Raw genomic sequence first — 27204 nt, 5'->3', positions numbered from 1 at the left:
CGTCCCCGAGACCCTTCCCCGCCCCGAACACGGCATTGGCGCAGAAATCCGAGAGGCTCCGTGCGCCCCGGACTCGGCTCATTTCCACAGCGCGAGCTCGGGCTTCCGCCCCCTGCGGCCCTCCCGAGCCCCGCCCCAAAGTTGCGGGTGTCTGGGCCCCCGCCTCCGTGCTCGCCGCGTGGCGGGTGGGTTCCTCGCAGGTGGGGGGGAGCCCGTACCAGCCCTCCACGGGGAGGGCTGGCCCGCCCCGCAGCTCTCCCGCCCGTGCACCTGTCGGCTAACGCCACGCGCGGCGCTGTGCTCCGCACCCACCCGCGCTACTCCACGTCCGTTTGTCTCGGCGTCCAGAGCCGGGGGTCTGTCTGTCCACGGCAGGCGGACCGAGCAGGGCAGGCGTCAGAGCTACGTGCGGCGGGGCGGGCGCGGCGGGCGGGGTGGGGGCGGCGCTGAGCGCGGCAGCGGCGGCGCGGGAGGCGGGGAGGCGCGGCGCGCCGGGGACAGCGGCGGACGGCGGCGGCGGCATGCGGCTTCTCGCGCTGCCCACCGTGGGCTGAGACGGCCGCAGCGCGGGCGGGAGGCGCGGCGGCCGGCGAGCCGAGGGCGCAGCCAGCCGGGCAGACCGTGGACAGCGGTCGGCGCGCCGCGCCATGGGCCGAGCCGGGGGCGGGGGCCCGGGCCGGGGGCCGCCGCCGCTGCTGCTGCTGCTTCTGGGGGCCACGCTGGTCTTCGCCGCCGGGGCCGCGCCGGGTAGGTACCCACTGCGACCGGGACCCCAGTGACTCTCGCACCTCACCCTGGGCCAGGGTCCCGCTGGCCTCGGGTACAGGCGGAGTTCGCGAGCTATGGCAAGGGGGCGGGGCAGCGCCTTGCTCGCGACGGGGGCGGGAGAAGGGGCGCGCGAGGAGGTGGGGTACTTGAAGGAGGCCGAGGGGTGGGGGTCGGCCCCGACCCGGGTGGGTGGGCAGAGGTGCCGGCTGGGGGGAGGGGCCTGAGTGGGCGGGGCGTGAGGGTGCGACTTCGAGGCGGGACCTGGAGGTGATGGGGGCCCTGAGGATGCGACCTTAGGGCGGGGCCTGGAGTGGGGCGGGGCCTTGAGGGTGCGACTTCGGGGTGGGGTTTGGCGGTGGGGAGGAGTCCTGAGGGTCAAACCTCTGCCTGGGGCCGAAGGTGGGGGCTGCCCCGTTCACACTACGGGCCTTGTCGGGGGCGGGGCATGGCGCCTGAGGGGCGGGGCCTGAGCGGGAAACGTCGGGCCGGGTGTGTTCCCCTTGGGGGCGTGGCCTAGACGGTGGGGCGTGGCTTTGGGAAACCTGGTCCTGGCGTCTTCGGGTGGGCGGGGTGGCCGGGAGAGCGTGCGGCAGCGGGGGGCGGGGCCCTGACGTCGTGCCCCCTCCCTCCCGCCCACAGCGCGTGAGGCGGGCAGCGCCGTCGAGGCTGAAGAGCAGGTGAAAAGCGTCCTGGAATGGGAGCCGCGTGCCAACAGCACGCGGGAGAAGGCCGGCCCACCAGCTGCTGGGGAGGATGAGACCTCATGGACTGCACCTGGCGGCCAGCCGGCTGTGGTGGGGCCTGGGGCCGGGCCAGAGGAGGCACTGGAGGCGTCCGCGGCAGTGACCGGCACCGCCTGGCTGGAGGCCGACAGCCCGGGCCTGGGTGGAGTGACCGCAGAGGCGGGCAGCGGCGACACCCAGGCCCTTCCAGCCACGCCCTCGGCTCCTGAGGAGGCCCTGGGACAGTCATCGATGCCCACTGTTACCCCCGAGGCTACAGAGGCAAGCGGACCACCCTCCCCGACTCCTGACGACAAGCTGAGCCCAGGCCCTGAGCTCCCCAAGGAGAGCCCCTTAGAGGTTTGGCTGAACCTGGGAGGCAGCACACATGATCCACATGGGCCAGAGCCCACATTCCCCGTTCAGGGCACACTGGAGCCCCAGCCGGCGTCAGATATAATTGACATCGACTACTTCGAAGGATTGGATGGTGAGGGCCGTGGCGCCGACCTGGAGAGCTTCCCAGGGTCGCCAGGAACCTCAGAGCACCACCCCGATAGTGGGGGAGAGACCCCTTCCTGGAGCCTGCTTGACTTGTACGATGACTTCACCCCCTTTGATGAATCTGACTTCTACCCCACTACATCCTTCTATGATGACTTGGAGGAAGAGGAGGAGGAAGAGGAGGATGACAAGGATTCAGCAGGAGGTGGAGACCTGGAAGATGAAAGTGACCTTCTGGTGCCCACTGAGAAGCCTGGTCTGGGGCCCGGGACTGGCCAGCCCACCAGTCGGTGGCATGCCGTCCCCCCACAGCATACTCTGGGGATGGTCCCTGGCAGCAGCATCGCCCTCAGGCCCCGCCCAGGAGAGCCAGGCAGGGACCTGGCCCCAAGTGAGAATGGCACCGAGTGCCGCAGCGGCTTTGTGCGGCATAATGGCTCCTGCCGGTCAGTGTGCGACCTCTTCCCAAGTTACTGTCACAATGGCGGCCAGTGCTACCTGGTGGAGAACATAGGGGCCTTCTGCAGGTAAGGGTGTGGCAGGCAGGTGCACAGGGACTTATAAAAGAACTGAAAAGCATATGTGAGGCCTACTCAGCAAAGAGGAGGACATGATGGGCACAACTTCCAAGAGGTAGTGAGTTGCCAAGCCAAGAGGCTCCTGGGATTCCCAGGTCAAGAGATGTTCACGTGATATCTTCCACAGGAAGTTACTTCTTAAATGTACTTCCTGTGACCTCACTAGGAAAGACTCCCCAGAAGTAAGATTTTGTATTTCCTCCAAGTGTGTGCCCTATACCAAAGCACTAAACTATAAAGGCAAAATGAAGGGACTTCTCTGAGGATTTTGGAAAGCAGTCTTTACTGGCTCAAGGGGTCCCACTGGAGAGTTTTGGCTACAGTGGCACAAAGAGTAGGCTTATAAGCCTGCTCTGGAGGAAAGAAGGCCTCTGAGCATGCCCTCTGAGACACATGTGTGGTAGGAGGTGGACTCTGTCTACCCACAGGGCACCTGTAAGGGGTGGACGTACAGAGTCACAGTGAGGAGCAGACCCCAAGAGGAGCCACTTAAGTAGGTCAAGTGAGGCAGAGTATCTTTCCTGGCATAGCAGATATGGGGTTCCTTGACTTTGGGTAGTGGCTTTTCCCTTTCTACTTGATATTTGTCCTCCAGCGCAGAATGTTTTAAAGACCCAGAGAGTTTAGTGTCTCTAAGGACGTCGTCTGCAGCCAGCATCCCATGCCTCATCAGGAATACATCATACACCCGCCCTCGTGGCAAGGTCATTAACCTGCTGGGGAGCTCACTGGCTTATTCTGGAAGAATCCCAAGTCAGCAGTGATCTGGGTAGTTTGCTTGTCTCCGTCCTTTACAGACCCTGGAAATGGGGTGGGACCCCCAGATTGCTCAGGGACTTGTTTCTGTTGGTCCTAGGAGGAACATTTCTGGAATCTAGGTGTTTCTCTAAGTGTCATTCCTGATGTTTCTTTTTCTTGGTCTTTTTGGAGGTATGTGAAGAATTCAAATTCTACAGGTCTTGATGTTCCGATAGAAAAATAATATATAGAAAGTGTAAATGTTGTGCCTTTGGCATTAAAGCTGGCTTCCAGTTCCTTCTTTCCTATAAGCAATCATGAAATGATTAAGGTCAGTCATATAGAATGTGTCCACACAGTTCTGATTGGAGTTGTCCAGTCATTGCTAAAAGAAGGATCTGTCATCAAGACATTATGGCAATAGTACCTTGCTAGTTGGCTAAGGGCTACCAGAAGCTACCCTGTGATTTTGCTCCTCAAGCTTTGGTTAGTGGGATGATAGTGAAGCTTAGTGGGATTTACCCTGGGAGCTCTGAAATCTCTGTGTGAAATCATTGTCTTTCATCCTGCTGGAGGCCTGGGCTTTTCACCTTCAAAGTAGTCTTGCCATCACTGCATGAAATGGAGAGCCCACGATGCCTCTGGAGAGCTAGCAAAGTTCCCAGAAGCTCCTGGAGCTCTAGGGACTCCCGAGTGAGAAAGCAAGCTTGTCCTCAGTAAGGTGCCTGGCTGTGCTGACCAGGGATCCTCCAGTGGGTCCCGCTTCAGAGGACTTTTCCACAAGTCCCCCCACCAGCTCCCCTAGCTCACCTTCCCTCCCAGGGGCACACTCGGTCCTCCCTCCCAAAGATCCCTCCTCAGGCTGTGCATGCCCAGGCTCGGCTGTGGCTCAGAAACTGTTTTGCATTCCACTCACAGGAGACTGCCGAGCCCTCCGTTGCAGACTGCAGCACGCCTTTGTCTCTGTCACCCTGACCCACTGCAGGGAAATGAGCAGAGCGATGGCAGAACTTTTCTAGAACCATGGGTTAGTGGGATCGTCTTTGCTCACTGTGCTCAGACATATAGCCTCCCAGGACTGCAGAGCGTCCGTTGGAAAAGAAAGACTTTCCTGTTAGTCATGTCTCTGCGCACTATTTCGGGCGTGGAGTAGTCAATTCTCCGAGGCAAGGCATAATTTCCCCTTTTCTGGACCCCTTTCTCTTGTCTGTCATTCACCCTGAGGTTCATGTCCTCCCTCCTTTGCCTGCCTCTGTATCCTTCCACATCTTTCCTCTTTGAAGCAGCCTGGTTCCCATGGAAACAGCAATGTCATTGGAAGAGTTGGAGCCTGGGAATGTCCCCAAGGGCAAGAGAAAGTCACTCAACAAAAGGACTGAAACCCACCCAGAGGGTTGATTCTCACTGTGCTTTCATGACCGTTCTCATGGTAATAGGACAGGAAGCTTTAGGGGCAGAATTTGGGGGGCTGCAGAGACAGGAGGAAACTACACATCCATCTTTGTGTTCGTCCTTGTCTGTCACTTCCTTCTATTTCAGCGTCTGGGGAGCCTCGTGAACTAGACGGGACTGCAGAACACCAGGAGAGGTTTTCCCGGGTAGAGTGGGTTGACTACTTTTGGAGCCAGAGGTCCCATTAATCTTGTTTTTCACCCAGAGCCAAGGGCAGGGGATGCTGAGAGAATCCTATGATTGTCCTCCTTGAGGCTGCGAGGTAGAAAACCAGGGTTCCCACCCCACCCCCTCCACACAGTCCCTTAACAGCCGAGTGACCTGTTCACTCATCCTCACAGATGAGTGACCTGTTCACTCCGTCCCTCGGCACTCTGGTTGTCTCATTTATGTCCTGGACTCCAGTGCTGTCCTGCCCACTGCGTGGGGGTGGTCACGCAGAACCTCCACCCCAGTTGTTCTAGACCCTCACGGGAACGGGCTGCTGAGGTGAATGCGGGGCGAAGGGGCCAGGCCCTTGCCATGGCTGCCGGCCCGTCCGCTCAGTCTCACTCTGTCGCTGCCCCCAGGTGCAACACGCAGGACTACATCTGGCACAAGGGGATGCGCTGCGAGTCCATCATCACCGACTTCCAGGTGATGTGCGTGGCTGTCGGCTCAGCCGCCCTCGTCCTGCTCCTGCTCTTCATGATGACTGTGTTCTTCGCCAAGAAGCTCTATCTGCTCAAGACGGAGAACACCAAGCTGCGAAGGACCAAGTGAGTCTGAGTCCGCCAGCCGCACCCCGCCCCTGCGGCTGCCCCCGCCATCTGACCCCGGCGATCTGGCCACGGGGGTTCCTGGCACCTGCTGTGCCTCCCTAGTTGTGTTTTCCATCCCAGAGGCTCCCCCAGGTTGATCCCTTCCTGCACGGAACATGCTGGCATTGTGGCAGGGCCTGAGCCCCTGGGGCACACCGTCCGGCGCCGTGCCCAGTGTCCTCTGCCCCGTGACAGAGGGCGCTTAAGGAAAAGACACCCAGCACCCTCCTGGCCGTGGTCCCCCATGTACGTTACTGCGCTCAGTCCTCCCACAGCGGACTGCACCTGCTCCATGGCTCTTTGCCGGGCACGGCCAGTGTGAGGATCTCGCTCACAAACTGCGAGGAGTAACCCCAGCTCCCTCAGACCTGCCGTCTCCCAGGCCCGACTCCTCCTGACTGAATGCTGGAGAGAAGAGCTTGGGCAGCGCGTCGCCGTGCCCAGCTTGTCGGCGCCTGGTCCAGACAGAAGTGCAAGGGATTTAGGGAAGTCCTCTTGACCTCTCCTAAGTAAAGTTTTGGGGGTGGAGGGGCCTAGGCTAGGCTTCCTCTGTGGTGGATTTTCAGGGCCCCATGGGAATAGAGTCTCCTTCCAGCTTCTCTCTTAGCAGAGGAGTGACTTCTGTGTGCATGTGAGATCCACACGTGTTTCCCTCTAAGTCCAGGCCTTGCACACTTGGCCGTGGCCTTATGCACTGTGAGAGAGTCACTCTGTCCCTGAGCAAAGTAAGGAATGCTCTGAAGTGTCACGGGAGTCCCAAAAGGAGGAGGTTGCGGTTCAGCTTCCTGGAGGCCTGAGAGACAGTTGATGCAGAACTGTCCCCCACTTTCGACCTGTTGCCCCCTGACTCCCCTCCCCCGCTGACCCGAGACTCCCTCCAGAGAATGCTCCTGAAGTACTTTCCCTGGGATCCTGGGAAAAGGACAAAAGGCCATCTGTTGCTCCTTTGCTGGGTAAACTCCTGCACTGTGCAGATGCGGGCGGCCGCCGGGAGCCTTTCAGTGACCCGTCCCGACACTGCAGGGGCCTCTCCATTGTGTCTGTGTGCTGAGGCGGGCCGGATCCGTGCATGTCCTCATCAGCCAGGACCCTGGGTGGCAGGGGGAGGAGAGGGCCATGCTGCGACCACCTACCAGGGTAGCTGCTGAGGAGGCCAGGGGAGAGAAGGAGCAGCTGGCAGGGCAGTGGAGAAGCAAGAGTGGTGGCCAGAGACAGTACCACGTTCTAGGCCTTCCTCCATCAACAGGCTTTGTGTTCTGCACAGAGCCTGGTCCCCGGGGCACCGTCAGCTCCCAGCATGCCACCCTCACTTCCCGCGCGTGCTTGCTTGCTTTTGGGCTCACGCTCCACGTCCTCCGTGTGCAACAGATACTGCTGCGGTGTACTGCCTCTGAGATGAGCATCCCCCCCCACCCCCACATATTAGCATCTCTGAAACTGGACTGCGTCTCGCAATCACTGGCATCTTATCATCACGGTTGGCCAGATGGCAGTCACGATGCGGTTGTAACCGCCTGGCAGTCACGGTCCTGGCCAGAGCTGTTCATATCGTTGTCAGTGCTTTATCTGAAGTCTCCGTGAGCCACTTCCAGTCTAGAATAAAAACTCTAGGTGATAAGAAAGTTCCTGGGTCACACTTTTAAGGGGCAGAAGTTTTTTTTTTCCTCCGCGGTGCATCGAATAATGGCACTCCTTATTACGGTCCGTGGTGTCTGATGAAATAAGCGTTTGACCCGCGACGCTTTGGGCAGGCTTGGCCGTGATCATCGCACTCACGTTTTCCCTGCTCTCTTCCGTCCCAACCAGCAAATTCCGGACCCCGTCGGAGCTCCACAACGATAACTTCTCCCTCTCCACCATTGCCGAAGGCTCTCACCCAAACGTAAGGAAACTTTGCCACAGTCCCTGTACCTCCTTTCCCCCTGCACATGCCCGCACCTTGGCTCCCCGTGATGACTTGTCTGTCGCCTGTGACTCGTCTTTCCCACCCTCTCCCTTATCCATAGGCCCTGCCCAGGCCACTGCCCTTGTCTTTGGGCTACTTCCGAGCTGGGGACGGCTCCTCCCAGCTCTGGAGGTGAGCGTGGGGAGACCAGTTTGGGTGGCGACGTGGGACTAGGACAGGGACGGTGCGCCGCTTCCTTGACAGGCAGCTCTAGGGGGTACCAAAGATCTTTTTTCCAGGATGACTCAGAATTTTTAGCTTTATCTAGACTTTAGAAGTCCGATTTTTCCTTCCCAGGGTCTTTCTGCTCTCTGTATGGAGAAGAAAGACTGTTTTCGTCGTGAGGGGATGTCCTCATGGTCACTGAAGTGAATGGCGGTTGCTCTTCGGGATGACTGGACCAGTGTCCTTTACACTGTCCAAGGAGGCATATTTACACTGGTTAAAGCTGAGGGGGGCACAGAGCACTGGTGTAATAGTAAGTCTAGGGGTAAATTCTGTTCTTGGGAGGATGGGCTCGTAAGTATCAGTTGAGACTTAAGAGAAGGTCTCAGTCGAGCAGTTTCTAAAGATCCTGGCCTTCTAGTGTGTCTTCTGGACCACACTAACCGGTAAAGAAAGTACTGGATACTGTGAGAGAAAATCTCATAAATAAAGCAGAAACCGCCCAAGCTCCAGATCACCTCACATCCGAACCCGGGACTTCAGCATGTGACACAGGCCCCGTACCACACGGTGAAGGCATCGATACACAGATAAGGGGGCGAAACTCAGACTCACAAGCTGCCTGCGGCTGGGAAGCTTGCAGAAGAGCGGCTTGTGCTGCTGTGGGGACAGCACGGAACTAGACCACTGTTTTCCTCTGATAGATGGGGATGGTGCAGCCCCAGGAAGGGAAAGAGAGAATAACAGTAAACGTGACCTTGTTCACCAAACCCCAGGGAAGAACTTGGCCTGGTGGAGAAGGAGGAAAGGGGTCGACTTTAAAGAAGAAATCAAAGAGGTTAGTTTAGGATAATTTGTTAAAGTCTTTGATACAAAGGGTAGAGAAGCAGATACGATTTTACTGGGTATGCACCGAGATACTAATACGTTCAAGACCATCTAATAACCCAGGACGTCAGATGTCTTATAAACGTTCAGATTGATAAGCACTTTAACCAGCCCTTGAGGTAGGCACCTTGAGGGCAGGAAGAGCCTCCCTCGCCTCCATACACTCCATCCCTACCTTGTTCGGCCCCACACGGTGGTACAAGTGTGGTCGCCATTTGTGGAACGCTGGCAAAAGATGGCCTAGCGGGGCCTTCTGGTTCCACTGTACGTGTGAGGTCACCTGCCAGACCTGTATGGTGGTTCCTGGTTCCACTGTACACGTGGGGCAGCCCGCCAGACCTGTCCGGTGGCTTCTGCAGGCAGGGTATTCCTTGTCCAGAGAGCAAGGGTCCTTAGGAAAGTTTCTGATGCGTCCGTTGTTCTGGCATCCCAGGTGTAGACAGACAACTTTCCTTTTCCCGAAAAGGGAGGGGAAGGAAATAGCTCCTCCTGAAGGTCTCGGTGGCATGAACCAATGTAGAACCAATGTAGGTTCAAAGGCATGAACCTTTGTAGAAGGTACGGCGTTTGTCCAGTAAGGCTCCCACTGACCTTGAGTTCAGAATACCACAAGGCTTAAAACTGGAGCCGCGCACGGGCCAGTCCACCATGGGGGACTCCGCCTGAGAAGGACCTGAGAAGGGGCGGTCCGGGTAGTGCTTAGGACATCCCTCAGTGGAGGGGCAAGATGAGGCTCTGGGGGTCTCCCGCCCCTCCTGGATCTTGCAGGTTGTGTCAGCCTGGCATCTTGCGCTCCACTTGTGCCCCAGGGGACATCCTGTCCCCTCTGCCAAGGCTCTGAGTGTGAGAGGGGCCGACTCTCCTGTCCAGCAGGGCGTGTACCCCCGATCTCCTCCCTTCAGCTCTTCGTTCTCTCCACCCAGCCTGCAAGTCAGACTTGATCGTATTCAAGACCTTGTGGGCACTGACGGTCCAGACAGTTGCCACTTCAGTTCCAAGTGAAGCCCTGTCGGGCGCTTCCTTCCCCACCTGCAGTCGCCCAGTGCTACTTACTCCTCACCTGGGCTCTGCAGCAGGCGAGCCGGTGGCGGCATGAGCCCGTGAGCCTGCGTGCAGCCAAACAGCCAGCCCCTGGAAGGAGCATCAGGAGGGAAGGGAGAGCCTGTTCTCCTCCGCCTGTGCTATGGAGACCTGCGAGTTCTCCAGGAGCAACGGCCAGTGTGTGGGAAGCGCAGCGTGGCTAATGTCACCTGAAATCCACAGGCCAATGCCGCGCGCCGCCCCGTTGGATCTCACAGCCGTGCTGTCCACGGAATGTCACGGATATGACACGGTCTTCCCAAGATTCCACAGACCTTCCAGGATTTCAGTTTATTCCTCACTAGCGCATCTCTGTGGTGTCCCCTGTGCACTCCCTCCCCATTTCAATCTTTCTTCCTTCCGAGGCTCTATTTCTTTCGTGCCCTCTGCTGAGGGAGGTTTGTGTCTGGACAAGTGGGACTCCAGGCCTGAACCCACACCACTCCTGGCCTGAGGGATCCCCATTTGGCTGGAGTGGAATGCCAGGAAGGGGAACACGAAGCAGTTCCCAGGATTTAGGCCAACTAGAGGGCCAGCTCCCTTGCCCTGAGGGATTTCTGGCACTTCAAAGGCAGAAGGGCCTTCTGCTGAGGAATCAGCAACCCTAGGCTTGCTAGGATCCAGTTCTGGCGGAGACACTTGGGCTAGCACAGCTCTGTCTTGGTTCAGACACTCCCTCACCTGCCCTGTTTGTTGGAAGTACTTAGCTTGTCTAATAGCATTGTTTGGATACCTGTATTCCTTATTTTTAGAATATACTCATCCCACCTGTTGGCCCAGAAGTCCATTTTCTCATCTGTCTAGATCCCAGGAGCCACGCTTAACTTGGGCCCCCACCTTCAAGGCCTCACAGCTTTGATGCCCATGTCTGTAGGCACCCCTAAATATACTTTTCTTTTTCTTTTTTTTTTTTTTTAATTTTCTTTATTTATTTGACAGAGATTACAAGTAGGCAGAGAGGCAGGCAGAGAGAAAGGAGGAAGCAGGCTCATCACGGAGCAGAGAGCCCGATGAGGGGCTCGATCCCAGGACCCTGGGATCATGACCTGAGCTGAAGGCAGAGGCTTTAACCCACTGAGCCACCCAGGCGCCCCCTAAATATACATTTCCTCACACGAATCCTGTTTGTCCCCAAAGACTGTGTGATGGCGGTGGGTGGGGCAGTCAGAGGGAGGTGGTGTTGAACAACATGAAAATGAGTCCCGTCTTTGTAAGAGGCCTGGCAAGTACCGGCCATCCTGTCCTACTCCAGATTTGCTATGATGCAAAGTCTGCTCTGCCTGGGATCTTTAAAGGCATAGCTCTCAAGCTTCCGAGCCCATTGTGTCTCACCAGACAACACGGAAGTACGCGGCATGAAAAGTACAGTTCTTCCTCATCCCGCTTCCCTCTCCATACAGCCTGTGTATGTGTGGTGTGTGTATGAGTGCATATACATACTTAACATATCAGGGAGATTGTTTCATCTCATTACATCTATATGTGTGTCATTGACATTTTTTTTCTAAATCTCTCCCAGCAATAATAGAAAATGCCAAGGGCCTGAAATCTGCCTCAGTACCGTATGAAGTTCATTTCTTCTGGCCCTTGTGGCATTGGGAATGGGGAACACGTGTTCCCCTGTGGTCTGGAAATCATTCCTGAGGTCTTTGAAACTCTACCATACTGCTCGGTTCAAGATAGTCTTCTGGAAAAGTGCCAAGTGAGGCTGGGGACAGGGAGAGGCGATAGTGAGTTCTGTATGCACACAGTCCTTTTGAATACCTGTAGTGTCCTGTGTAAGCCTGGAGACTTTCTCCGCTTTCTTTCCAACCAGTCACTACCCCAACCCAGTGCCATAATGGGTCAAACTCGGTAGCAGTCAGCATGGGCAAGAACTCACCACAGTTGTACGGAGTAGGCCCTGCTCCCAAAGCATGATGATCGCCTTCGATTTCAGAAGTAGTTAAAGTCAGAAAAGTCTGAGCTAGCTGGTCAGAGAGCAAGACTCCCTACCCTTCTCACCACCCGTGCCTGTGATCAGCAGACCTCCAAGCACTCACAGTAGCTCTCTGGGGTGCCTGAGAAAGAACTGAGGCCCACCGATCACATGGGTGTGCAGGCCCATCTCCGAGATACGGTGGGTCCCATTCCAGACCACCACAATAAATAAATAGCAAAATTAAGTGAGTAAAAGGAAAGTTGTTGTTTTGCGGTGCATGCAGAAGTCAGGTTTACACCATACTATAGTGTAGTAAGTGACCAACAAAACAGTGTACATACCTTCATATAAAACCACGTTCTTGCTAAGGAGTGCTAACCATCATCTGAGCGGAATTCCAGCGAGTCCTAACGACTGGTCACAGATCACATAACAATAGTAATGAAAAAGTTTAAGATATTGTGAGAATCACCAAAGTGTGACACAGAGACAGGAAATGAGCAAACGGCGTTGGAAAACGATGCCGATAGACTTGCTCAACCCAGGGTTACCACCGACCTTCAATTTGTATTAAAAAAAAAAATTGCGGTGTCTACGAAGCACAAGAAAATGAGGCGTGCCTGTAAGGCCCAGACGGCCCTGAAGGAAGAGAGCCGTGGGAAAGCAGGGCATGGCTCAGAATGCCCAGAATGCAGAACTGGGGGACTGTGGACCGCTGTGGGTTTCCTGAAAGCCTGCAACAAGCAAATTCAGGTCCGGGTCCGGAGCTGGTCCGAGGGCTGAGGGCAGCACACACACCCAGGTAGGCAGGAACGGATGGTGAACCAGCAGTGCGAGTCCCATCCGACACGAAGGACGACAGGCCTGTTGAGGCAGCGGGACTCACCCGGGCGTGGGTTGAGGAAACACCTTTCAAGTTAGCATCTCTTGGTAGATAAACCCCTGCCGGGAAGGGGCACACATACCTCTGTCCTCTCGTCAGAGGGCGTGTAGTTTTCAGGGTGACCTTCCTAGAAAGCGGCTGCAAAGGCATCCGTTTGGTTCGTTCGAGTCTTAGAGTCTCTTTCTTTCTTCTCTCCAAAGCCTGGGGTGGTTCTTTGACCCCCTCTATCCGCCGTCTCCTTCCCGCCCCTCCCTCACCCTTTTCCCTCTTCCAGGATGATCCCAGTGCTCCCCACAAAATCCAGGAAGCTCTCAAGTCCTGCCTGAAAGAGGAGGAGTCATTTAACATCCAGAACTCCATGTCACCCAAGCTCGAGGGTGGCAAAGGTGACCAGGCGGACTTGGAGGTGAACTGTCTTCAGAATGACCTCACCTGAAGCAGAGCAAGAAGAGAGGGCATGGGGGGCGGGGGGCAGGGGAAGAAACGTGACCTCCTCTTGTACAGAGTCTATTTCTTGTAACCATTTGTTAAACGCTTTCTTTCTCTGGTCTCATGGCATGCCTTGATGTATTTTGTACAGGAGGGAGAAAACACAAAATAAGCAAAGAACCTGAACAGAACCGCATACGTTGGGTTGTTTTGTCTGTGCTGTCTGTACATTGCTTCTGCCGCTGTGATTTCTAAACCTACGCTTTTATTTCAACTGACTTTTTTTTTGTACTTTGACCCACCTTTTTTTGAAATAAGAGTAAACAACAAAGTTCTTGAAATAAAACTTTTTAAAAAGCCATTTTCTGAAAGTCATTGTGTCCACTCCCTACCCATCCTTGTCAGTCTGTGTTGAGTTCTTTTTTTTTTTTTTTAAGAGGTTTTATTTATTTATTTGACAGAGAGAGAGATCACAAGCAGGCAGAGAGGCAGGCAGAGAGAGAGGGGGAGGCAGGCTCCCTGCTGAGCAGAGAGCCTGATGCGGGACTCGATCCCAGGACCCTGAGATCGTGACCCGAGCCAAAGGCAGAGGCTTAACCCACTGAGCCACCCAGGTGCCCCTCTGTGTTGAATTCTTAATAAAAATTCCTAATACGAATAAGAAATAAGAATAAATAACTTCTAATTTATACATGTTTGAAATCCCAGAGGTGCTCCGTGCATCGCTTGGATTGCCATAACAAAAACACCACAGACTAGGTGGCTTCAGCAATAGAAATTTATTTTCTAACGGTTTTGGAGGCTGGGTGGATGTCCAAGATCAAGGTACCAACAGAGCTGGTTTCTGACGGGGATCTCTGCCCGGCTTGCACACAGCCACCTTCTTGCTGTTTGCCTTTTTTCTGTGCACACGTGAAGAGAGGGAGAGGTCTCTGGTATCTCTTCCTCTTCTGAGAAGGACCCCAGTCCTATTGGATTAGGAAGACCCTGTCTCCAGATACAGTCACACTAGGGCTTCAACATATGACTTTTGGGGTGACACGATTCAGTCCATGAGTCTGTAGTGCCTTATATATTAAGAATACCCTTTTCTAGGGGCACCTGGGTGGCTCAGTGGCTTAAGCCTCTGCCTTTGTCTCAGATCATGATCTCAGGGTCCTGGGATCAAGCCCTGCATCGGGCTCTCTGCTCAGCAGGGAGCCTTCTTCCCCCTCTCTCTGCCTGCCTCTCTGCCTATTTGTGATCTCTCTCTCTGTCAAATAAATAAATAAAATCTTAAAAAAAAAAAGAATACCCTTTCCTCGGGGTGCCTGGCTGGCCCAGTCAGTAGCACATGTGACTCTTGATCTCAGGGTTGTGAATTCAAGCCCTACTAGGGATATAGAGCTTACTTTAAAAAAAAAAAAAAAAGAAGAAAGAAAGAGAAAGAACACCCTTCCCTTCTTTCATAAACAGATGTTGAGCACTTAGCCAAGCATGATGCTAAATGCCAGGAACTCTGGATAAATAAAACAGACCCTAATCTCAGGAAATTAACAATGTAACTTGAGAAACAGAATTATAAACAAATAATTATAGGGGCACCTCAGTGGATCAGTCAGTTGAGTGTCCTACTCTTGGTTTCAGCTCAGGTCTGAATTTCAGGGTCCTGGATTGAGCCCCGCATGGGGTTCCGCGCTCAGCAGGGGATCGGCTGGGGATCCTCTCGCTCTCCCTCTGCCCCTCCTACCCTATGTTCACAATCTCTCTCTCTCAAATAAATAAATAAATAAATCTTTAAAAAAATAAATATAATACGTGGTGTCAACATATATTACAAAACTGGAAGTGAGAGTTTCGAATTCAGAAAGGCTTCCAGGAAAGAGCTTTAAATTGGACTTTGAAGGATGAGGAGGCGTTTTTCAGGATAACATGGGAAGAGAGGGTGTTCCAGGTAGAGGGAGGATATTCATGGAAAAGTCTTGCCATATGACCAGAAACTGTGAGAGGGAGCGGTCCTGAGTGATGAGGTTGGAAAGGGCAAGTTAGGACAGATTGCAAAGGGCCTTGAATACCATTAAACACGGCTAAGGCAAGGTCAGATTTGTTTTCTAAGAAGATAGCTCTGGAGACAGTGGTGAATGCAGACAGAATGGAGATCATAAATGTAGGCAATAAATGAGGATGGATTAGAGAGAAAATTAGGGAGTCCAAATGGCCAGAATTACTACTGGAAGAGTTTTCTAGAACTTTGCTTGTGTTCAGTCTGTGATAATTCCAGTAAATGGAATTCCTGTGAACGTGTTTCTGTTGCCTTGGTTTTGGCTAGTTCTCCCTGATCGGTCTTCCCCAGTGCCTCATTCTTTTTTATTTTGTGCTGGACATGGTATTTATAAAATACATTATTTATTTATTTATTTATTGAAATATTTATATTTATTGAAATATTTTGCCTAGGATGATTTCTTCCTTTAGAGAGGGGTTTTTTGTTTGCCTCTGTCAAGTGCCCAGGGGCACTAGACTTCTGGAATCACATTATTATTATTCCAGATCAAGGTTGGAAAGTCCCAGGTCACTGAAACCAGTCTGTAGACTTATCAGACTATGCAAGAGCTGGTTTGCTTTTGGTTCATCCTTACCTTTAAGGGCACAATTCTCTGGGGTCACAGCCCCAAACAGGCAGTGGTTTACCAGCTTTCTACCTTTGGTAGGCCCTGTACTCCAACGCTGCTGCCCACCCCCCAAGTCCCCAGACATTCAGAAACACAACTTAGTGTTCTAGCCCCCTCTTCCAAATGGGTAAGTGCCTCTGGGGAAGAAGTGGCCCTGAATGCTGGGCTCTCCTGTCTGAGTTCCTCTCCTCTCTGGGATGTCAGCCTTGTAATTCTGCAGCATTTTGTTAGCTCTTTGATGCTTTTCAGATATTTGTACATCTTTTGGTGTCCTTAGTGAAAGGGTTGGTCTAAATTTACCTAGTCTCCCATTTCCTAACAACAGAAGTCCTCTGTTTTCATCTTGGGACTTTTGCCCAGATGACATTCAGCTGCTTCTGTGAGCTCAGTCTGCTCTTTGCTATCGGATAGGGCTGCAAATTAGGATGTTGGGTTACGGCCTGTGTGTATTACGGTTTCCTAACCTGATGCTTATCCACTTTTGGAGGGGGGGGTGGCATGGTTTTACTTAGGATTTCCTGTACTCTCTGAACCAGGGGACAGACCCGTCTTTCATGGCTAGGCACCTCTGGCTCCTTTCATAAGGAGGCCCAATCAAGAGGGATTGTATGTGAAAGTACTTTGTAAGTTCTAAATCCCATCCAGACCTAAGGGTTTGTTAGTATCATGTTTTTTTTTTTTTTTCCGCACAACAGTATTATGGGATGCAGATCACTGCCCTTGGCTCTATCCCATCTTCACCACACATGCAGGAGGGATAGGAAAACCCAGATCAGAAGGGGAGCAGGAGACAATGCAGGCCTATGGAGTTACCAGATGTCACCAAGAGTCTTTGGCCCTGGGAGGAGGCCACCATGTTGGAATCAGATATATCGATGTCTCTCTGTGCTGGCCCTCTTTCCTGCCAGGGCGTTTGTGCCTCTCAGTGACCGTGCTCCATGAGCCCAGCCAGCATCCTCTCTGGGGACCTCAGCTCTGCCCCTCAGGGATTACTTATGATTGAGAGGTCCCTCTTCAGCACCCCGGCACTATCAGGTGACGTTCCCCAGATCTCTTCTGTCTGCTTTTTCCACACCACTCCATAGCCCGTTTTGTGTCCTCCTCTCTAAAGAAAGGACAAACCGAAAATGTGGGAAACACAGGCATCGTGGAAGAAAGTTCATTTGTCTGGGGGCCTTCCAGCACTGACGGATCACTTCACTTTGGAGAAGTGTCCATGCGGTGCTGAGCCATCTGTCTCCACAAGGCATTTCCTTGACACATACGCCACACCTGTGTTTGTGTCCCGGGGCTGCCATAACAAATGAGCCCAGGCTCCATGGCTAAAACAACGGAGATGTGCTGAAAGCCACCGTTCTAAACTCAAAGTGTCAGTAGGGCCAAGCTCCCTCTGACTGCTCCAGGGAAAAATCATTCCTCATCTCTTCCCCGCTTCTGGGGGCTGCCAGTAATCCCCAGCATTCTTTGGCTTATACTTACATCACTCTGGTTTCTGCCTCTATCTTCACATGGCCATCTTCCCTTTGCCTGTGTCTGTGTCTCTGTGACCTTCTTATAAGGACCCCCAGTCACTGGGTTAAAGGCCCACCCTAATCCAGTAGGACCTCCTCTCAACTTGATTACAGCTGCAAAGACCCTATTTCCACACGAGACCACCCTTACAGATAGTGGGAGTTAGGACTTCAATATCTGTTTTTGATGAGACGCAGCTGTGAACACACCTTTCTATTTAGAATACATTTCACATCCATGCTCTTCTCACAGGCTCACCGGAGCCGGGAGTTGGGGTCTTAAGACTGGAAAGCATCAGTGACAATATTAGAACCCAGACTTTAGGGGCACCTGGGTGGCTCGGTGGGTTAAGCCTCTGCCTTCGGCTCAGGTCATGATCTCAGGGTCCTAGGATCGAGCCCCGCATCGGGCTCTCTGCTCAGCAGGGAGCCTGCTTCCTCCTCTCTCTCTGCCTGCCTCTCTGTCTACTTGTGATCTCTGTATGTCAAATAAATAAATAAATAATCTTTAAAAAAAAAAAAAAACAAAACCCAGATTTTAAACTTCTATTTCGATGTCCTTTCCTCTGTGTGACATCACACCACAGACACAGTCCCTTGTCCTTTCTCATATAATTTATAGGAATGAAAGGTTAGTCTGGGCTCCAAAAAGCAGCCCTAACACTGGACTCAGAGCTAGAAGGCCTCTCCATTGAGGGAGTCAAAAGAACTCTCGGAACCTCAGGTTCTTCATCTGTAAAAATCCTTACCTCTTCACAGGACTACCTAGGCACCAGGGATAAAGCGAAGAACAGAATGGACCAAAAGCCCAGCCTGATGGCGCTTACTTCCCAGTGTCATGATGTTCATACAAGGTATGTGAACATATTCTGAGAAGTGGAAGGGGCTGTACCGACCCACCCTCCAAACCCAAGGGAAAGGGGCATAAGGGCTACTTTATTGGTCAAGCAAGCAGTGAGTTGTGTGAACACCACCACTGCTGAGAATGACCTCGTAGCTTCTCCCCTAGCTCTGGGGCTCCCACAGGTACGTGAGAGGCTTTGGGGGAAGTGAGGGTCTCTGCCAGTTTGAACATGGAAGTTATAATGCCTCCTGGGTGTGTAACCATGAGATTACACAAAGTACGTGGGAGCAAAGAAGATAGGCAAAGTCACCCTGAGAGATCTGATGGCCAACCAGCCTCAGCAACACCTTGGCCAAGGGCTTATCAAAGCCAAAGGCAGAAATGTGTCAGTCACCAGGGTCGGCCCCTGTACCTACACTGCGTGCAGTGCAGAGGTCTGTATCGAGGAGCAGAATTGCTAGGATGTAATTCAGCCTATCTCAACTTTTCCAAGATAATGTTCCAAGTGGCTCAGTCAATGAACAGCTCCCACCAACAACGGATGAGAGTTGCTTTTGCTGCGCCTCCTCATCGGCACTTAGAGCCCCACGTTAGGAATAGAAATTACTTAAAATCTTAAAAAGTAATAATAATAGTAAGAAAGAAAGAAAGAAGGGGCGCCTGGGTAGCTCAGTGGGTTAAGCTTCTGCCTTCAGCTCAGGTCATGATCTCAGGGTCCTGGGATCGAGCCCCACATTGAGCTCTCTGCTCAACGGGGAGCCTACTTCCCCCTGCCTCTCTGCCTACTTGTGATTTCTCTCTGTCAAATAAATAAATAAATAAAATCTTTAAAAGAGAGAGAGAGAGAGAGAGAGATTCTCACACTTTCTTTTTTTTTAATATTTTATTTATTTATTTGACAGACAGAGATCACAAGTAGGTAGAGAGGCAGGCAGAGAGAGAGGAGGACGCAGGCTCCCTGCTGAGCAGAGAGCCCGATGCGGGACTCTATATTAGGACCCTGGGATCGTGACCTGAGCCGAAGGCAAAGGTTTTAACCCATTGAGCCACCCAGGCACCCCAGATTCTCACATTTTCAATTCTAGCCATTCTTAAGGCATGTAATGGTATATAATTGTGATTTTAATTGGCATTCTTTAGTGATCAGTGATTGCGTCCCTCCCCATATGTTTATTAGTCATCTACATTTCTACTTTTGTGAAGCATCTGCTTAACCCTTTAGACTGTTTTTCTATTTGACTATCTTCTATCACATTTATGAGCTGTTTTATAGGTCATATGTGTGTCACAGATATCTTTTCATCCTCTCTGGCTTGCAGTTTCGTACACCTGATGTTCAAGTAACATTAAACTTAATTTTTATGTAGTCAAACTTATCAATCCTCCTTTCCCATTACAAAATCCTTCCCAAAGAGCTTTGCCACCTAGGGTGCTCAAAGACACATGAAGACACTGCTTATATCTTAATAGCAAGAAAACGTGAGATAACCTGCACAATCGCAATTTTTTGGCCTCATCTGGGAGCTGAGGTCACAAGGCAGCCAGATAAATTGAATTCCAAAGGGCGACAAGCCCCTTCCAAGAGACACAGCACAGAGCCCTGGAGGGGGCGGCAGCGCCATAAAAATGGGAAAGGAGACAGCCATATGTTAATGAATTCACAAAAGCAAAGTTTAGCCAGTCTGACAGTTCAGAATCTCAGAAAGCTCTAGACACAAGGGTTGTCTATGGCCATTCACACGCTCTTTTCCACAAGCCTCAATTGGGTGCTCACAAGAAAAACTGGGGGCGGGAAGCACGAGACCCGAGAGCACCCCAGTTCGTGGTGCACCGGAACAACACGACACCCACTTCCCAGACTCCTCTATCACTCAAAGCAAAAGCTTTAAGTTTCTGGAAACCTTGCTGTTCCCACAGCCAGGAAAAATGAACTGCCTCTGAGAGAGGGTAAAAGCAAAGCCACCTGCCTGGGCACCTGCCTGGGCAGGTGGGGCAGGAAGCCCTTTTCCCCACTATAAGGTATCATTTCTGATACCTGTCGAGGGAAAAAGGAAGGAAACCTCACCCTGAGACTCAGGAGTTGCAAGATCTATCTACGAGTGCCGCTGAACTGGGAAAAATGAGAAAAACTGCCCCTATCACGGGTCTCTCTGTGATTAAGCCACAGCAGTTTGCTGCTGGCAAAATGGGAAAAGCATGAAGAGACCCTCCTTCTCTGAGGTTCAGGCACACAGGGCTTGCTGAAAGTGGAACTCAGAAATGCTGAGAAAAACATTGTAGCATCCCAGGCTTCACATGAATCAAAAGGTAGCAGCTGTTTGCCATTGAAGAAGTTAGAGCAAAAGCAAAATTCTAACTCAGCTGTACTGCTGAGTTGACTGCCCCAGTCCCTCTATGGACAACCCCACAGAAGAAGAGACATGCCCATCTTTGGGCATCAACACTATTTACTTAAATCTCTACCATTCTTTTACACACAATATTTGGCATTTATTCCATACCTAGAAACAAAAAGAAGAAAAGAGAGGCAAGCCACTGTCAAATGATAAAGGGGTCAAAACAACCAGACCCAGAGATGACCCAGGTAATGGAACTATGGGAGACTAATCTGTTAAAGGATGTGGTGGAAAAGGTGAGCTGTATGCATAAACAGATGGAGAATTTAAGCAGGAACATGAATATGAAAAAAAAAAAAAGGAATCATAAAAATGCTAGTAGTAAACAGCAAAAAGATCACCACAAAACCAGAAATGAAGAGTCCCTTCGTGTATATTATTAATAACATAGAAAATAAACTTCAGAACAAGGAATTTTACAGGGATAAAGAGGGGCATCACATAATGACAAAGATGGTTTATCAAGAAGATATGGCAATTTTAAAAGTATATAAAACCTAATGACAGCTTCAAAATGTATAAAACAAAACCTGGTTGAAACCAAAGAAGAAATAGCTAAACTCCACTTACAGTTGGAGTTCTCAGCACTCCTCCCTCAATATGTGGAAACCAAAATCACTGAAGGTACGAAAGACCTAAATAACACTATCAACTTGATCTAATTGGCCTTTCTGTAGTCCTCCCCACAACTGCAGAATACACAATATTTCAAGTGTGCATAGATAGTGCATAGATAATGTTCATAGTCAAGATAGATGATATTCTGGGCTATAGGGATTCCTGGCTGGCTCAGCTGGTAGAGCATACAACTTTTGATCTCTGGATGTAAGACCCATGCTGGGTGTAGAGATTACTTAAAAATATATATATATTTTAAAAAGAAAAAAAAAGCTTTTAAGATGATATTCTGGGCTATAAAATAAATCTTGAAATGTAAATATATTGCAATCATACAAAGCATGTCCTGACTAAAATAGAATTAAACTAATAATCAGTAATAAGATATCTGGAAACACCCAGGTCCAAGAATTTGAAAATTAAACCCCACATTTTGACCCACCATTCAAAATCACAAGCGAAATAAAATATTTTTAATTGAATGAAAATGAAAACACAGCAGATCAAAATTTGGGGAGCACAGGTAAAGCAGTACTTAGAGGGAGATTTTTTTTTTAATTTTTTAAAAGATTTTATTTATTTATTTGACAGACAGAGATCACAAGTAGGCAGAGAGAGAGGAGGGGAAGCAGGCTGGCTGCTGAATGGAGAGCCTGATGCAGTGCTTGGTCCCAGGACCCTGGGATCATGACCTGAGCCAAAGGCAGAAGCTTTAGCCCACTGAGCCACCCAGGTACCTGTGTCCTGTCGAGCCCCTGTGTCTGGCTCTCTGCTTATCAGGGAGCCTGCTTCTTTCTCTCCCTCTGCCACTTCCCCCCACTTGTGCTCTCTTGCACACACACACTCTCTCTCTCAAATAAATAAATAAAATCTTTTAAAAATATGAAATTAAGTTAAATTAAAAATACTGTCAATACCAAGTGCAGGAGAGGCTGTTGGAACCACTAGAACTCTCAAACATTGCTTCTGGGAAAGCACTCTGGAAAACAGGGTGGTGGTTCTTATAAAGGTAAGTGTACTTACAACCTATGAATTGCATTCCTAGATACTCAACAGAAATAAAATATATGTCCGTAGATAGACCTGTGTATGTATGTACATAGCAGCTTTATTCACAATCACCAAAACTAGAAAACAACAAAAATGTACACCCACCGTGAACAGATTAACTGACATACAGTGGGATACTCTTCAGCCACAGAAAGGAATGAACTACTCATACACACAGTATGGATCAATCTGAAAGACAACAGGCTGAGTTGAAGCTAGAATCAAAAGGCTACATCCTGGGGCACCTGGTGGCTCAACCAGTAGAGCACGTGACTCTTGATCTCAGGATTGTGAGTTTGAGCCCACACTGAGGGTAGAGTTCACTTTAAAAAAAAAAAAGAGAGAGAGAGAGAGAGAGCCTACATATTTGATCTGTTTATTTTACATTCTGGAAAAGGCAACACTGTAGGGACAGAAAATACATCAGTGGCTGCCAAGATCTGAGGATAGAGGGAGAGAATTGACCGCCCAGGAATAAGGAAACTCACCCCAATGGAAATGTTCTGTAATTTGCTTGTTCTGGTGGCCGCACAACTTGCACATGCGTTAAATCCCATCAAACTGTATATTTTAAAAAGGTGAGGGGCACCTGGGTGGCTCAGTGTGTTAAAACCTCTGCCTTCGGCTCAGGTCATGATCCCAGGGTCCTGGGATCGAGCCCCTCATCGGGCTCTCTGCTCAGCGGGGAGCCTGCTTCCCCCTCTCTCTGTCTCTGCCTGCCTTTCTGCCTACTTGTGACCTCTGTCAAATAAAAAAAATTTTTTTTTAATTTTTAAAAAATCTTAAAAAGGTGAATTTTACACTGTGTGTCAGGAGTCCCCAAGATCACACCCAGTCATAAGGATTCACTAGCAGGATTTCTAAGACTCATCAGGTAGTCCTACCCACAGCTAAGATTTATGACAGAGATAGCATACAAAGCAAAATCAGCCAAGAGCAAAGGCATGGGGAGGGAGGTCCAGAGAGAACAAGGAGCAAGCTTCCAAGAATCCTTTCCCAGTGGAGTCAACAGAGCACATACTTAATTCCTCCGGCAATGAATTGTGACAACAGATTTGAAACATCGTCTATCAGGGATGCTCAAAGAGATTCAGTGGCCAGAGTTGTTACCGAGACCTGGTTATGTAGGCACCCACTGCTTAGCACATACCAAGATTCCAGTTTCCCAGAAGGCAAGCAGGTGTTCAGCGTAAACCACATTGTTTGCAGAAACCCTGTAGGCACAGTGAGCCACTTACTGGAGCGCGTAGTAAGAACCCTTCTGAAATCTGGAACTCGGAGATGCCCACCACGGAACAACCCTGTAAGCAGTCCTTTCTTGGCGCGGCTATATTAACTCTTTTCTACACATATCTCAACAAACCTACCCCCAAAAAAGAAAGAAAAAAAAGAAAAAAAAATTGTTCTCTTCCTTGAGATGATGAAAGCACTTTCCTGGGGCGCATGGCTGGTTCAGCAGGTGAAACATGCGACTCTTGATCTCAGGGGTGGTGAGTTTGAGCCCCTTGTCAAGTGTAGAGATTACTTAAAAGTAAATCTTAAGAAAAACTTTTTAAGGGCGCCTGGGTGGCTCAGTGGGTTAAGCCTCTGCCTTTGGCTCAGGTCATGACCCCGGGGTCCTGGGGTTGAGCCCCGAGTCGGGCTCTCTGCTCAGCAGGGAGCCTGCTTCTCTCTCTCTCTCTCTCTCTCTGCCTGCCTCTCTGCCTACTTGTGATCTCTCTGTCAAATAAGTAAATAAAATCTTTTTTAAAAAAACTTTTTAAAATTATGGAATAATTCCATATTTTTAAATAAAAACTATGTGTTGTCTTTCACATCCAGGTCTGTAATCAGTGGTATGCCAGAGGTGACTGATACTAGTTTGGAATAAAGTGTTTCACTTTTCATGTATTTTGTGAGCCAATTGTTAAATACAGTGATTATTAAAAATTAACCTGTATAAACTTCAGTTAAATAGATTATGTTAAAAACAAGTGTAATAACTGAGTGGCTCCGTTGGTTGAGCAACTGCCTTTGGCTCAGGTCATGATCCCGGAGTCCCGGGATCGAGTCCCACATCGGGCTCCCAGCTCCAGGGGGAGTCTGATTCTCCTTCTGACCTTCTCCCCTCTCATGCTCTCTCTCACTCTTTCTCTCTCAAATAAATCAAATCTTTTTTAAAAATGTAATAAAAAAAAACCCCAAATACTCAAAACTCATCACTCCCTACTCACTTTACTATTATCTCTGCTCTTGAGGTTATTAGTGTCAATTGACTCTACATGTCAGAAATACCGTCTGTACTGCTACTGCACATTTTCTTTCCTCCTCTTTTCTTTTTTTAAGATTTTATTTTTTTATTTGACAGAGAGATCACAAGTAGGCAGAGAGGCAGGCAGAGAGAGGGGGAAGCAGGCTCCCATCTGAGTAGAGAGCCCGATGCAGGGCTCGATCCCAGGACCCTGAGATCATGACCCAAGCCAAAGGCAGAGGCTTAACCCACTGAGGCACGCAGGCACCACTCCCCCTTGTCTGCATTCAGTGCCGTTACATTGGTTACTTAGTGTCAGCCGGGGTTGGAGTATTTACACCATAGAACTCACTAAACATGGACAATCCTGAGTCAGGCTTCCCACTCAGTGGGGAGTCTGCCTCTTCTCCTTCTGCCCCTCTCCCTGCTCGTGCTCTCTTTATCTCTGTCTCTGTCTCTCTAAAATAAATAAATAAAATATTTAAAAAGATAATGTTTTCCATAGGCGTTTTGCAGACATCATTTACCAAATTAAAGAAGATTCCTTCTATTTATATTTTGCTGGGAGTTTTTAGGTTGAATGGATGTTAAATTTTATCAAAAGCTTTTTGGCATCTATTGAGATAATCATGTGATTTTTGTCTTTTATCCTCTAAATACATAAAATTACATTGCCTTTTCAAAGGTCGAACCAATTTTGGAATTTTGGAGTAACTACAATTTGGTTGGATGCATTAACCTTTCAATTTGTTGCCAGGCTGTCTTTTCTAACATATTTTTAGAAATTTCACATATAGATTCCTGAGTTAGATTGGCTTGTAACTTTCCTTTCCTGTACTATCTTTGTTAGGTGTTTGCTATCAGGGTTATTTCAGCCTTATAAAATGTATTGGGTAGTCTTCTAGAGATCCCAGACCCAATTCTTTTTTTTTTTTTAAGATTTTATTTATTTATTTGACACACAGAGAGAGATCACAAGTAGGCAAAGAGGCAGGCAGAGAGAGGGGGAAGCAGGCTCCCCGTTGAGCAGAGAGCCCGATGCAGGACTCGATCCCGGGATACTGAGAAAATGACAGGAGCCGAAGGCAGAGGCTTAACCCACTGAGCCACCCAGGCACCCCCAGGTCCAAGTCTAATGTGAGGATCAGGGGCTCCGACAAAATACCAAGCATTCTCAACCACCAGCAGGGCATCCCAGAATTCAACTCAGTTCTGACAGAATCTACTGGCCGATAGCATCAGATCCCACAGGTTGAGAGTTCAGGCCTATGAGGCTAACCCCCAACCTCCACTTCAGGTATCAGTCACAAGTCTCAGGCTGTCACCTGTGCTTTGGTTACTGGCTACAGATTGGAGGTTCCAATGACCTTCTCCTTAGGTTTGACTGGTTTGCTAGAGGTGCTCACAGAACTCAAGGAAACACTTAAGTTTACCGGTTTATTAAATGGTGTGATGAAGGATATGAATCACTAGCCAGATGAAGAGATACACTGGGCAAAGTCCCACACAAAGGTGCTTCTGTCCTCAGTGGAGCTCCCGGCCCCCGGCTTGGTGGCATGTGGAAGTGTTCCTCTTCCCCAAGCATGGACGCACTCCAAAAAAGTACCAAAAAGCTGTTCTCTTTTTTATGGAGACTTTATGACATAATCCTGATGGACTAAGTTACTGGCCATTGGCTGATCCAATCTCCAGCACTGTTGCTATAAACAACCTTGTGTACGGTTTTGTGCAGACATAAGTTTTCAACTCCTTTGTGTAAGTCTCCAGAAGTGCTATTGCTGGATCATCTGGTAAGAGAATGTTGAGTTTTGTAAGAGACTGCCAAGCTATCTTCAAAGTGGCTGGACCACTTTTGCATCCCCACCAGGAATGTATGGGAGTTCCTGGTGTTCCACATCCTTGTCGATTCTTGGCACTGTCCGTGCTTTGGATTCTGGCCATTCTAATAGATGTGTGCTGGTATCTCTTTTCAGTTCACCTCTCCTTGATGGTACATGACATGGGCCATCGTTTCATATGCTTATTTGCCACCTGTACATCTTTGGTGAAGGTGTCTGTTAAGGTTTTTGGCCCATTTTTTAATCAGGTTTTTAAAAATTATTTTTGAGTTTTTTTTTAACTCCCCCTAGCCCCCAACCCCTATTACTATTGGGTTTTAAGAACTCTTTATATATTTCTGGTAATAGTCCTTTATCATTGTGTTTTTTGCAGATAATTTCTCCCAGTTTGTGGCTTATCTTCTAATTCTTCTGATATTGTCAGTTGCAGAGCAGAAGTTTTCCATGTCAGTGAAACCCAGCTTATGGATTATTTCCTTCAGAGATCATGTCTTTAGTATTGTATCTAAAAATGCTTCGCCATACCCTAAGTCATCTAGGTTTTCACTTATGTTATCTTCTAGGAGACTTTTTTTAAGATTTTATTTTTAAGGGGCGCCTGGGTGGCTCAGTGGGTTAAGCCGCTGCCTTCGGCTCAGGTCATGATCTCAGGATCCTGGGATCGAGTCCCGCATCGGGCTCTCTGCTTGGTGGGGAGTCTGCTTCCTCCTCTCTCTCTCTCTGCCTGCCTCTCTGCCTACTTGTGATCTCTCTCTGTCAAATAAATAAATAAATAAATAAATAAAATCTTTAAAAAAAAAAGATTTTATTTTTAAGTAATCTCTCCACCCAACATGGGGCTCGAACCCATGACCCTGAGACCAAGAGTCACACACTCTTCCAACTGAGCCAGCCAGCCAGATGCCCCATCTTCTAGAGTTTTATAGTTTTGTTTTACATTTCAGTTTATGATCCATTTTGAGTTAATTTTTATGAAGCATGTAAGATCTGCGTCTGGGTTCTTCTTTTTTGTTGCATGTGGGTGTCCAGTGGTTCAGTACCATTTGTTAAAGAAGTTGACTTTGTTCTCTTGTATTGCCTTTGCTCCTTTGTCAGAGATATTATATTTATGTGGGTCTATTTTGGGGTTCTCTATTCTGTCCCATTGATCTACCTGTTATTTTGCCAATATCTCACTGTCTTGATTACTGTAG

The 27204-nt window shown here is 49.8% G+C and overlaps 1 protein-coding gene across 3 annotated transcripts; it reads left to right on the top strand.

Annotated features, from left to right (window-relative positions):
• The first annotated feature begins 463 nt into the window (after positions 1–463).
• Positions 464–26525, top strand: CSPG5 (chondroitin sulfate proteoglycan 5). Of its 3 annotated transcripts, XM_032318157.1 has the most exons (6): positions 464–747; positions 1408–2521; positions 5332–5520; positions 7369–7444; positions 17795–17889; positions 26385–26525. In XM_032318157.1, exons 1-6 carry the CDS (start codon positions 648–650, stop codon positions 26386–26388), a joined length of 1578 nt encoding a protein of 525 aa, XP_032174048.1. In that variant the 5' UTR covers positions 464–647; the 3' UTR covers positions 26389–26525. The 3 variants fall into 3 exon arrangements, with proteins under 3 accessions (XP_032174048.1, XP_032174055.1, XP_032174044.1); XM_032318164.1 differs by lacking the exons at positions 17795–17889; positions 26385–26525 and adding an exon at positions 7569–10591; XM_032318153.1 differs by lacking the exons at positions 17795–17889; positions 26385–26525 and adding an exon at positions 12719–13139 and having other exon boundaries at positions 466–747.
• The last annotated feature ends 679 nt before the right edge of the window (positions 26526–27204 follow it).

Source organism: Mustela erminea, chromosome 1, assembly GCF_009829155.1.
Source record: "Mustela erminea isolate mMusErm1 chromosome 1, mMusErm1.Pri, whole genome shotgun sequence".
NCBI classification, from domain to species: domain Eukaryota; kingdom Metazoa; phylum Chordata; class Mammalia; order Carnivora; family Mustelidae; genus Mustela; species Mustela erminea.
This window is presented reverse-complemented; position numbering and strand designations above follow the sequence as displayed.